The following is a 13,002-nucleotide window of genomic DNA, read 5'->3' on the forward strand; positions in this document are numbered from 1 at the left end:
CCTGCCCGCTGCGGGCTGCTCCCTTCACCCCCCTGGGTACCCCCCATCCCGGCAAACTCCATGATGGGCTGGACCCCGGAGCTGTCAGGGGGGGTGCCTGGTTGCGGGGGGCAGGATACCAGCCCAGCGCCCTCACCCGCTGCGGCCCTGCCTGCAGCCCGGGCACTGCCTTTGGGCTCAAGTCTGTTTACGGTCACAAGTGGAAGGAACCAAACGGACAGTCACCATCGGGGGAGATGGCCGGGCACTCGGTCCCTCTGGAGGGGGCCTCCGCAGAGAGGACGACCTTCGCGAGTCGCCCCTTCCCTGCTGCCCCCCAGCGCAGAATAAAATAGTAATTAACACGCACTCAGCCTGACACCACCTATTCATTCTGCTCTAACTGTGCGGCTCGTGTTACCACGGCCCACCCCGCCGCTAATGGAAATGTTAATAACCCTTACCAGGTTGTTGTGACAGATGCTCGGCCTCATTATCAGAAATTCTTATTTACCGCTCCATTAAACAACAGAATCACACAGAAAAACAATTCAATCAAAACTAACTGGAGGAATTTTAACAGCCGCATTAATAATCCAAAACATAAATAAAGTTAATGTCTTTGCATGTTTGCCATCGGCGACTCTGTTGCGAAATGACCGTGGCACAGTTAGACGGGGAAAGGCAGAGTGGGACGCTGCTGCCACGCCGGTGGGGTCAGGGCCGTGTGCGAGTGTCCACTGCCCCGAGTTTCCTCCTTGAAGACGTTGCAGAGCCAGGGCCCAGGGCGGCTCGGGGGTGGACACGTGCGACGCAGAGCTCCCCCTGCCTGGCCCGGTTCCATCCCGGGCGGCAGGCCCACCTGTACCGCTGTCCCCGGGCGGGGCTCCCCCGGCCCCCAGCTCGTCCTGGAGCACAGTGCCTCCCTGCCCGTAACAAGGACTTCCCCGATGAGGACACAGCAGGGGAGAGGGAAACTGATGTAAACACAGAGCAAAGCGCGCTGGCTTCTAGACTTGTTTTTGGCTCCTAAGAGCCTCTGGGCCTCCCCAATGACTTGCAGGCAGATGCCCCGTTTACACCCCACAAGGGATCCTCACTCGTCACGAAGGGTTCGGTTTGGAAGCTGCTGGGGTGTCTGACGGGCCGTGATCTCTTTGTTCCCCCACTTTACAGTCTGTGGAGGACGGTGCATGTGAGCATCAGCTCAGAATGCCGTGTTAACACGCATAAAATCAGTTTTCAAAAGCCCGCTGGCCTGGCAGCCTGGCGTTAGCTGATACGTGGACGCCACGGACGGTGCTGGAGGCAGGGTCCGGGCTGGGGCGCGGAGCAGAGGTTCCCCTGGGCGCCTCGGCCGGGCAGATGATGCTGCCCCACGGCCGTCACCCACCAGCCTGCAGGGAGGGCCGACCATGGCGGCGACAGAGATGGTTCTGGACTGTGGCAGGCTCCTTGTACCCAACAGTGGTGATGGAACACCAGAGATTTCTGGAATCTTCTGGGATTCTGGCTGAATGCTCAGGAAGCCCTGCAAAGCTGGGAGCTGCAGGCTGGACTGGGCGGGCAGGTCCCAAGAAGCAGTGAGACCGGCACTTTGTCCAGCTCCACTGGCCCCTGGACAGGCGTGCTGGCCCCGCAGTGACCATGCAGCGTCAAGGGAAGACAGCAGCTGCCCCTGGCTTTGCGTGGACGTGCTGGTGGAGGGGGTGCTGGCTCCCAGGCCCTGACTCTCGGACTCCTGACTGCATGTCTGGCAGACCCTGGGCAGCCCCGGGCTCACTGGGGCCCCGCAGCAGAGCCTTTCAGAACCTCTGCTGCAGGGCGGCGGCTGGCCGGCCCCCGTGTGCTCACAGCATCTGCAAAGGTGTCTGGCAAACGGCCAGGGCTGGGGGCACGGGGGCTGCCCACCGCTCGGGCAGGACTGCTCACCAGCCAGCCCCTCATCCCTCACCCTGCCCCACCGTGGGGTGGCGACCACCCTGTGGACAGTCTCCCGGAGGGAGCTACACGTCTCCCCCTGGAACCAGTCTGGCCGATGACCCGTGGGGCATTTCCCAGCAGGAACGTCCAGTGCGTTCCATGGGCTACAGTCCATAGGGTTGCCCAGAGTCGGACATGACTGAGTGACTCAGCACGCAGGCTACAGCAGCGGGAAAAGCAAGGCCCAGAGCAATCCAGCGACTCTCCAGGGGTCACGCGATCATCAGGCATGTGGACTCTGCTTTGTGTAAACCCAGGCAGCCTGGCTCTGAGCCTCTCTCCTTCCCTCCCTCGCGGTGAGGTTCCGGGGGCCTGGGGAGGGAGAGAGGGGAGGCGGGTGGGGAATTCAGCCCTCCACCCCTCGCCGGCCCAGCACGTCTCGCCCCTCGGGGCCCCGGCCCCTGCCTCTCGTCTGTCTCCTCTGTCACCTCCCTACTCCTCTTCACCTCACTGCTGAGCCAGAACCAAACACAACTCCAAGGAGGCTTAACGGGAAGAAGCGGGAAACTGGTCACAAAAACCAGTTTCCAAAAAACCGATGTTGTGCTCTCCAGGCTGCAGGAATGGGGGCTGGAGGCTGCGGGGAAAGCCCTGCACGGCGAATCCAAGCCCTGGGCTCGTACGGCGGGATGTGGGGAGTCTGTCCAATCCCTGAGCGCCGCTTCGCTGTTTGTAAATTGGAGAAAATGTGGGACGTGAAGGGTCTTGCAGCTGAAATGAAACGGGTGGTGTGAGAGCAGAGAGCACGACCGGCAAGGAGCGTGGGCAGTGTCCCCAGGCGGGTCCCCGAGGTGACCTTGCCTGCGGGCGGGTGGGGCGTTGGTCCTGTGTGGGCTCTGTCCCCATGGAGACGGAGGGCTTCTGGGTCACCCTGTACTGATGCCTTTAAATGTCCATCTCCCCTGGGGGTGCCCATGTGACCTGAGAGCCGCCCAGAGGTGTCATCACGGACCTGCGATGCCCTCCAGGGACCTGCTCCTCGTGCTCACACCTTCATGCCATCCTTCTGACAAGCAGGGTCCTGGGGGTGCTTCTCCCTCTGGGGTATGCCCCCCTTGGGGGACTCCTGGGGAAGAGGTGTTTCCTTCCTGTGGGAGCAAGCGCTCTTTCTGCTGCCTGGAGCCACGGGGCCACCTTGACAAAGAGCCTGCCTGAGACAGGAGTGAGCTGAGAGGAGGAGGAACCAAGAGGGGGCACAGGGACAGCCTGTTAGCATGCTGGATCCAGCCATGCCTGAAGCTGTGCCCAGGCTCTTCAACTTCTCCGTAACGTGAGTTAATGACAGATTCTTTCAGCTTAAGCCTCTTTGGGTTTCTATCTCTTGCAAGCTGTATTTCTTACTAGTGTACTATTTTTTACCAATTTGTAATGCTCAATGACTCAGAAATCAATCTCAATGAGAGATCGCCTAAAGGTTACCCTTTCTCTCTGAGATTAAAAGGATTTAAAAACTACATATTCAGGCTAGAGGAGACCCAAAGATCATTAACTCTCGACCTCTCGCTGTTCTGTAGGACGAGACCAATCAAGAACCTGCACAGGGTCTCAGTCACTCACCACTTACTGACCGGCCCTGGTCTAGGCGTGTCCTGGACATTTATCCTGCAGGCAGGACGGGCGAGCTGGGGGCAGGGTCGGGGTGAGGACCCCCATCGCCTCACTCCCAGCCTGCAGCTTTTCCCTCTGCACCATGGTCCTCAGGGCCTGAGCTCAGAGAGGTGGAGTGACGGGCCCAGCATGACAGAGCCGGGGACCGGCGGAAGTGACCCTCAGACCTGCAGGTCTGACTCGGGAAACACACTGTTTTCGGGCAGTTTTCACACAAGTCTGAGTGTTTCCTGCCGAATGGTCAGGATGGTGAAGCATCCGGCTGAGTGAATGGAAACTGCCCCATTTAGCTTTATTTTCTGCAGGCCTGAGAGCAGCTCAAAGTCAGGAGGAACACGTTACAAGGGCCCCTGGGCTGCGAGAGGCAGCGACTGGACGGCCAAGGGTGCGTGGCAACAGTGCTGGAAGCATGGCGTCCTCCTTCCAGAACATTCTATGCGGCGTGAACACGGACGGCAGAGCAACGCTCTGGGGCCGAACATCCACCCGACCTGTGGGGGCAGCCTGAGCGGGGAGCCTGGCCTCTTTCTGGGTTCTGCCTCTGCATCCCCGACTGGAGGCTGTTGGAGGCCGCCCACCCACAGAAGCAGCCGACGGACACCCTCCTGCCACTTGGGAGAAACTCGTGGCCCGCCCGGGTTCACAGCAGCCCCACCGCAGCACCCAAGACGGGGAGACAGCCCAGGGGTGCACCGAGGGACTGCCAGCGAACGCGGAGTCTGCACCCAGAGGAGAGTCCTCCCCCACGAGAGGGAGCGAGTCTGACGCCTGCTGCAGCTCGGGTGAGCCCGGGAAACATGCCGGGAGACGGGAGCCAGGTAAAGCGGTCAAACGCGGCTCTGGCCCGTGTCCATGAAGCCCCCGGAGCAGCGAGCCCACAGACAGGAAGCAAGTCAGGGCCGACGGCGGCTGGGGGAGGGGGCCTGCCCACAGCTGAGGGGCGTCTGTCTGGGGAGAAGCCGGGGCTGGGGGAGGCGGGCGGCGGCCACTCGGCCAGTGGACAGGCTCCCTGCCCCTGGGCTGGACGCTTGCCGGTGACAAGGACGGCGTGTGTCACGTCAACCGTGCTTTACCATAAAACGAACAACAAACAGCCACAGACCCAGGACGCAAGCCCGGAGGCGGGCAGACGTCCACGGCCGTCTGGCTGGCTGCTATGGCCCCGGTGCTCCCGGGTCTCCCCCCCGGGTTCCAGCCCTGTTCTCCACACGCCTGCACCGGTCCTGGGATGCAGGCCCTGTCCGCAGCACCTGGGCCCCGCCGCTGGTCCTCTCGCTGTGGTGCAGGCTGACGAGTGGGCGGGTCAGCTCCGTGGGTCCTGGCCAGCCGGCCATGTGCACCCTGAGCTCAGTGGCAGGGCTGGCACGGCTGCCTGCACGACGCCCCGCCAGGCTCCAAAGCCCCTGCTCTCACAGACGGTGTGTGCTGCGTCTGCCCCGCCTGTGTGGGCTCTTCTGTGGCCAGGCCCAGGCCCTCCTGGAGTGCCTGGCCCCCAAGTGACCTCCACCCCTTCCGCCGACAGACTCCCGGGCAGAGGCCGGTGGCTTCCGCTGTCTCCTGTGGGGTCACCTGGTTTATCCTTGTCTATGTGAAAATGCCGTGTGACTCTTCCAGAAAAACCCTGCTAAGCCAGAGACCCTCAGTGCTGGCTCGTTTCCGACAATAACCTCTCCAAACTGCACAGTCGCCTGACGTGTCCTGTGGCCGGCCCAGAGAATTCAGCCTTTGTCCCCCGAAAGCCTGGGTCCCCGTCCCCAGGGGCATTCCAACCCCATTCACCCTCCTGACTCTGCACCCGCAGATTCGAGCAGAACCTTCAGCCACGTGCCGAGATCAGAGGAGACAGCCGTCCGTGGTACAGTGTGTGTGTGTGTGTGTGTGTGCGCGCGCGCGCGCGCGCGCGCGTGTGCCCGCGGGCAGCGGGGGTTTCTGTGGGGAGACGGCAGGCCGTGAGGCAGTGTGTGTGTGTGTGTGTGTGTGTGTGTGTGTGTGTATGCGTGTGCCCGCGGGCAGGGGGCGTTTCTGCAGGTTGAGGGCAGGCGACTCCCTCCTTCCAGAGCAGCGGGGGGCTGGGTGAAGGCAACACTCCGATCTCAACGTGGGATACGACCTCTCCCTGTGCGTCAGCCCCACGGAGGGGACAGTTCTTAAAACAAACCCAGGGGCCAGATCGTATCTGAAACGGGGACTAACGTGGATCTGTGTGGCTTTCGGAGACGGGGGAGCGGCTGTTATGGAAGGTCAGGCTGACTCGGGGCCGGGACCAGCGCTCAGGCCTGGCCAGAGACGGTGGGTGACAGCAGTTCCCCTCCCCCCACCCAGGACCCCGCACTCCTGGACCCCCACGGGGACGACAGCATGGCTCCCCTAGAGCATGTCCTGATTAATCCGATACCTCCAGACCTTAAACACCCCTGTGTCTCTAAAGCAAGACTTGATCACTCCCGGGGCCACCAGGACACCCAGCCCTTGGCCGAGGACTCTTCCCAGCATGACCAGAAGCCTCCTGAACCCCCATAACCTGACCTTCGACGAGGGGGACGCTGCTGGCCCCTGAGCTCCAGGCAGGACTCACCGGCCTCGCCAACGAAGACCTCCACAGGCGCGCTGGCCGGGCCCTCGCCGATGACGTTGTAAGCCGTCAGGACCACTTCGTAGCGCCGGTATTTCTTCAGATCTGCAAGGGCGAGGGGACAGGGTCAGCAGGCAGGAGCCCCGCCGTTTCTTAGAAAGCTCCCTCTGTGACCAGTGCCCCCTGGGGGGACAAGGGAGCCCTTTCTTGCAGAGAGAAGCCTATGGGGGGCCAGCCACCCTCCGTCCAGCAGTGCCCCTACCCGCCCGGCAGTGCCCCCTACCCGCCCGTGACCCTGGTGAGGCAGTCACGGCCGTCCTGCATTCGGGGCAAGGTGGCAACCAGCTCCTCATCTAAGGGAGTGAGTCCAGGACACAGAGCCTGACCTGGGCCTGCCTTCTGGTCCCGAACCTCTCCTGGAGAGCAAGAGCGGACAGAGCAAGACCCTGGCGCTGCGCGACCACGCGGGCCAGTCCTTGACCCCTTCTGTGACATGATGGCGGGAGGGCCTGGGGGTCACATTCACTGACCTCTGCAGAGCGGGGTCCTCTCTGGGAGGTACGGTTTGCAGGGACCATGCGCTCAGGCGGTCAGACACATACGTGGGGCCTCTGGACAGTCATGTGACTGGGAGAACCTTCCAGAAAGTTCTGGCTTAAAAAATCAGCTGTTCCCGCCACACCGAGTAGTGCAGAGCTCGTGTGTGGCTGCCTGGCCTGCACGATGCACTTGGCGTCTCATGCCCTTTTCTTCCCAGGATGTGGCCATTCAGACCTCACGGGCCTTGGTTTGCCAACATAGATACATTTAACGGCCAAGATCCTGCCCCCGCGGTCAAGCTCTGCTGCTGAGAAACCACCAGATGGCTTCATCTCAACTTGGGGCCTCGTGTGATTGCCAGGAATCCACAGAGACGCACCAGAGTGGACGCCGGCGTGTGGCCCGGGCGCCCCTTCCATGCTTCCTAACCCGAGACTGAAAGGCCTGGGCGGAGACCCAGGGAGGGAGCCCTCGTCACTGGGGCCAGCCTGCACTTGACTCTTCACCCAATCTCTTGGAGAGGCCACCTCTGGGAGATGCCCGGCCCAGGAGGGACTCGGTGGAAAGACAAGGAAGCAGCGAGGCGGGGAGGGGCAGGCGGGCCGGCCTGTGATGCATGACGCAGAGCTTTAGGGGGAGGGCGTGGCTCCGGGAACCCCGCCCCCGCTGCCGGGCTGGTTGGCTGTCCCAGGTGGTGGCCGGGGTGATGGGGGACAAGCTGGCAGAGCGCTGGCACCCGCGGGGCCTGGCAAGCCTGGCTCTTCTTCCCCTCCATTACCCGCTTTCTGATCCAGCGACCTCTGCACTGGACTGAACTGCAGCTTGGTCCCTGAGTCTTGCACTCGGTCACTGAAACCCACCCTGGCCGGAATCCAAGGGGCAGCACCATGATTTGATAAGAAGGAGAGAGGCTGGATGGACAAACGCTGGACATGTGTGTGCAATGTCCGCCCCCCCACCCCGAGAGGAGGGAGACCCCGACGCTGCAGTGAGGAGGACGCTAGGCCTGAAGCCAGCGGACACAGAGGGGCCCGCTGGGCGAGTCCCCTGCTGCGAGGTCCCTGGAGGGGCCGGGGTCACAGAGACAGGAAGGTGGGGGTGGGCGCCCGGGGTGGGGCTGGGGGAGATGGGGGGCGTGCGTGTTTAGTGGGGCACTCTCAGGTTGGGGGCGAGAGGGTTCTGAGGTGGGCGGTGGGGACGGGCACACGGCAGTGTGTGCACATAACAGGGTGAAGGTAAATCCACAGCTAAAAAAGGGGGCTAAAAACAAGCCGACAGTGTCAGAGAAGAGCGCTGCCCTGACTTTCTGTCCCAAACTCTGAGAACGGCTGTTGGGAACCCCTGCCCAGCCTGTGTTTCTAGAAACTCCCTTTCGGTGGTTCTGGCCCATCACGCATTTTAGTGGGACGGGGTGGGGGGCTCCAGGAACGAGAGCTGGGAATCCGAGCTGGTCTTCACTCGGTCCGCCGAGAGGCTGAGGGGCACTGCCCAGCTGCACCAGCTGAGCGCAGAGTCACTCACGTGTTAACTCGTAGGTTGTCTCGGTGGAGCTGCTGTTGACGGTTTTGAAGCTGCTCTGGGCTGTGGGGGGCAAGCAGACAGGCCGTCAGTGTGGGGACAGCCAGCGCCAGGACGGGCCGCAGACATGGAAGGAGGCCTGGCCGGGAAGCTGCTCTGCCTCCAGAACAGCCACCACACGCCCGTCTGCTCACCGGGACCCCCGCAGAGCCTCCTGATCCAGCCAGGCCCCCGGCCCACAAGGGGGAGGAGTGTCTCCCCTCTGATTAAACGGATCTAATTGGCATCTGGCAGAATGTAGTGCAAAGCGGCACTGGGGGCCACAGGACTGGCTGGTCCCGGGGCAACCGCGTCTGATCACGTGCTCAGGTGAGTGCCCCAAGCCAGCGGGGACGACCAGCCAACAGTGAGCAGGTGCACAGACCCTCGCACCCCCTTATTCCAGGGTGTGTGTGACTCAGCCCAGAGGGACAGTCACGGCTAGCTGGGCATTGGCAAGGGGCACCGGGGGAGACGCTGTGAGTGCGGGTCTCAGCGGAGCCAGGTCCTCCCCCGGTGGGGTCGGGGCCAAGCTGTAGCCCCTTGCTGACCCCAGAGGGGCACCGGGGGCTGAGCGCAGTGTGTGTGACCTGCACGAAGAGGCCCAGGCAGAGCTGGACCCGGTGCCCTGGCTGCCCTGCCCCCGCCCCCACCACGCGGGTGCCAGGGGCCCAGGTGTCTTCTCTGATGGTTCTGGGGGTCATCTCTTAGCCTTCCCCCAATAGAAAGCAGAAGGGGACAGTGGCTCAGGGCAGATGAGCAGGGAGAGGGAGGCCGGGTCTCCACAGGCCCCAGCACCCCGGGCCTGCTCCGCGTGGGGCGGCACCGCTGTCTCCGGAGGCCCGACTACTCCTCCTCCAGGGCACACAGGCCCCTATGGCTTAGCCCTGCCCTGGCCGGCTGACCCCTGCCTCCCCCCACTGAGCTGTGCCGGGCCCTGCGTCACCCTCTTCCTCTCACGTCCTCCGTGACATCCTTTTTACCCCGACGGCCCCCTCAGATGGCTCCTCCTCCAGGCAGCCTTCCTGGGTGCCCTTGCTGTGCCCTGGACCTTGCACACTGTCGGGATGCTGGGGAGGGGGCAGAGCTGCACCCCCTCCGGCCCCCACGGCTGTTCCCAGCAGGCCTGGGGTGGGCAGATGTGGTGGTTATGGGAACCTCCCTGCCGTGGGGTCGGGGGGCAGGGGGCTCACCTGTGAGCTCGGCCCGCAGAGCCGAGGGCGTCTTGAGTGTCTTGGACTCGGTGGCGGGGGCCGCCTCGTACTCCAGCTCGCGGTAGTAGATCCGGTAGCCCTGCAGGAGGCCGTTCAGGCTCTCGTCCCTTGGGGGCTGCAAAGACAGCACGGTCAGGGGCCTGGCTGCATGCTGGCTGGCTGTGTGGACAGGTGGGGCGTCACTGGTTCAAGACAACTAGAGGGGCCTCGGTTGTTGGCAAGAGGACAGGCAGGTGTCCCACTGATGAGGAATGACGGGGTCCAGGGATGGAACCCAGGCCTCCTGGTCCTGTGTGCGTGGACATGGCCGTGTCTCCCTGTCCAGCCTGGACACCCGAGCCCCAGGGCCGGGGCTGGAGACTGTGGCCCAGGTCACAGATAGAGAGGAAGCTGCCCATTCCCGGCAGACCCAGAACCGAAGGGGGCCGTGGATGCGGCCTAGCCCTGTGTCGTCCACCGCTGACCCACCCTGTCCCTTCAGTCCCCGACCCTCCCGTCCACCCGGGCTTATGGCCGTCTCGCTGGGACCCTCACTGACCCCTCTGCGTGCCAGGTGGGCCCCCTGCCTGACAGGCGTAGGGCTAGAACACCCACTGCCACCTCAGCTGGCGTGAGAGCGGCCGACGGTGGGGCAGGGCCTGACTCCTAAGAACCCAGCGGAAGGCGGCTGACGGGCGGCTCAGAGACAAGGTCGGACGGTGGGGGAGCCTGAGCCTGTGTGTGAGTCCAGGACCTTGCGACCGCTTCCCCCTGCGTACCGCTGCCGCTCAGGGAGGGCCGGGCCTGACTGCCCCTCCCCCTTTGGCTGGTTTCTGTTGATTAGTGAGCCTGGGGAGGGCATCCCCAGCGGGGTGACAGGTCTGTCTGTGGAAGGAAGGCCATCCCACTCCACTTGGAACCCCAATAAGGCCACGACACTCACCCCAGTGCTGGGGGCTACGGGCTCTGCTCCCCCCTCTACGGTCCTCAGCAGGTCAGGACCGAATCTCCCAAACTGCAGCTGGACAGATGGACCAAGAGCGTGCTGGTGCCCGAGTGGACGCCACAGCTACTGTAGGAAAGCCCCCCTGTTGTGGGTTAAACTGTGCCCCCCTAGGAGACATGCTGAGTCCTAACTGCTGGTCCCCGCAAAGTGACTTCATCTGGATTTGGGTCTCTGCAGACGTAAGCAAGTTAGGAAGAGGGCACCGGCGGAAGGGAGCACTCTACGGCGATGGCAGGCTTCCCAGAGGGCGGTTCCGTTCTATTTGCCCAGATCTTTAATGCAGCAATCACGCGTCCAGAAACTGACCCCACATGGAATCTCAGATGTGCGCGGTCCTGAGACCCACAGACGTGAGCCTGGGACTAACTCTCCCCCACCCCTCAAAACGCCAAGACCAATCCTCTCCGGGTCTTTTCAATGCCACCAAGACAACAGGATGGCCTTCGAGCTTGAAGGGCTTGAATCTTCGAGCTTGAAGATTGCCTGCAAACAAATTGGCAGACCTGGGGCTCGTGAACACCATCGGGTGATGTGATAATTGATTCACACGGGCACCTAGATGCTCAGCGTGATGGATCGTGAAGACAAAACACATTTTAAGAGGCAATATAGAATCTAGCAATTATTTAACAAATGCTGAGACTAGAAAAAGACCCAAAGATTCTTATAAGATGAGGACATTTGGACACAGAATGTCACGCGAAGGCAGAGGTCGGGACTGAAGGAAGCGTCTAGAAGCCAAGGAGCGGTAAGGCCTGCCGTGGCCGCCAGAGGCTGGGAAGAGGCAGGCAGCAGGCTTCCCTGTGTCTGCAGTCAGCTACCACCTTGACCTTGGACGCTGGCCTTCGGAACTGTGGGAGGGCAGGGCGCCCGGTTCCAGGTGCTCTGCTGTCCACACTCGCACCCTTCAATTTCAGTCCCTGAACCCGGGCGGCACCGGGGGGACCCGGATGCTCAGGGAAGTCTGTTCTCCGTGACCTCTGGCTGGTCTCGGTCCCAAACTCGGGACCCCTGCAGGAGGGGACAGCTCTCTGCCCTCACTCGCCAGTGGGCAGCGCACACAGCAAGGGCGCTTCCTCCCATGAGCGGGAATCACCACGTTTTCACCACGAGAGCCCAGGGGTTTGCAGGGCAGGTCTGCCGCAGCCCCCAACGTGCTCTCCCGCCACTTCTGAGTCCTTGGACCCCCCCACCCCCCATCCCCGTGCTGAAAGCGCCGTGGCTGGTCATTCTTCCCATCAGACGCAGACACTCAAGCCTGGGAAACCAGAGTGGACTCGCCACATCCCCAGGATCCACGTGCATCCCTCTGGTCAGAGGAGCCCAGCAAGCCCACCCGGATGACACTGGAGTACTAAGCATCACCTTCACAAACACTGAGAAACCAGACAGTCGTGTGAGTCGCTTTACTGCCAGATTCTCTCTCCTGTGCGGGTCTGGGACTGGACGCCATATTTCCAGGGTATCAGTGCTCGCTCCGCTCTCCTGATGCCCACAGGTGGAGACATCTTTAAACTCACCTCACGGTTGTAGAACTAACGATCTGAGAGTGAAGGTGGACCTGCTCAGATGCCCGCGTCGCCAGGATGGGGCAGGTGACCGGCCAGGCACGCAGGGTCCCCGAGGCACAGGCCCGTCCGGCCGGGCCCCGGGCTGAACCATGACACTGATCACTTCCTCCAGCAGCGAGCCTGCGGCCCTCTGCCCCCACCGTTCCCAAAACGAGGCCTCAACTGACCAGAGTGCTAGGAACTCGGGGAGCTGTGTGCTGTCAGGAAGGGAGGTGAGGACAGGGCTGAACCCTGGGAGCCTGCCTGGGGGGCAGGAGAGAGGCTCTGTTTCTTGTTGCAGTTTCTAGTTTATTCTGCCCTTTTCTTTCCTACCGATTTTGATGGACAGAACCTCTGTACCCCGCACTGCAGATTCAGGGACACCCCTGAGCGGGGCACGCCCTGGCATGCTGGGCGGTCCCTATGCTTCCTGCCCAGCCCCGGCCCTGGAGCCTCCCCGCCCTGAGGACGGCAGCGTTTCAGATCCTCTGATACACTTTTTTTTAGATCCCTCCCCTTTGAGTTCATAGGATTGGTTCAGATAGCTTTAAGGGTTTTTGTTTTGCACGACCCTCTGCTATTTAAAACTAGGTTCCACGCGGTAAAGGCAGACACTGTGCAGCGTTTACTGCTAATCGGTGCCACGTGCAAGTCATGTGTGAGTCTGTGTGTGTAATGCACGCAGGCGCCATCTCCTCCTAAGGACGGACGCCCACCGTCGGCCACTCCGACCCTAGCCCTGGGTTTCTTACTGGCTACGGCTGAGACAATTACAGTCCTCACCCCTAGGCTTCCTTCAAGCACAGCTATCACAACACGTAAGAAAAAGTTTATTTCACCCCCTTCTTAAAAAATACAACAGATGGAAAAGTCTACCCGTGAGAATAAAGAGAGACGTTTTCCCACCTGACACCTAAGCCGTGCAGGCAAGGTCCAGGTTCAGTGATGCGCTCTCCACCGCCCTTCCCAAGTGAGGCTCAGCGGTCGCAGGGCCTCTGACCCTCTGGGTCCCAG

General features: G+C 62.1%; 1 protein-coding gene across 5 annotated transcripts in view; it reads right to left on the reverse strand.

Moving 5' to 3' along the window:
• Positions 1 to 13,002, reverse strand: part of SDK1 (sidekick cell adhesion molecule 1) — a 746,454-nt gene that overhangs the window by 41,170 nt on the left and 692,282 nt on the right. For all 5 annotated transcript variants that reach the window (XM_024985294.2, XM_059881632.1, XM_059881629.1 and 2 more), the window contains 3 exons: positions 9,433 to 9,568; positions 8,204 to 8,263; positions 6,146 to 6,247 (listed from right to left, as the gene is read on the reverse strand). In XM_024985294.2, the coding sequence (XP_024841062.1) occupies positions 6,146 to 6,247; positions 8,204 to 8,263; positions 9,433 to 9,568 (298 nt within the window). The remainder of the gene's footprint in view (positions 1 to 6,145; positions 6,248 to 8,203; positions 8,264 to 9,432; positions 9,569 to 13,002) is intronic.

Source organism: Bos taurus, chromosome 25 (genome assembly GCF_002263795.3).
Source record: "Bos taurus isolate L1 Dominette 01449 registration number 42190680 breed Hereford chromosome 25, ARS-UCD2.0, whole genome shotgun sequence".
NCBI lineage: Eukaryota > Metazoa > Chordata > Mammalia > Artiodactyla > Bovidae > Bos > Bos taurus.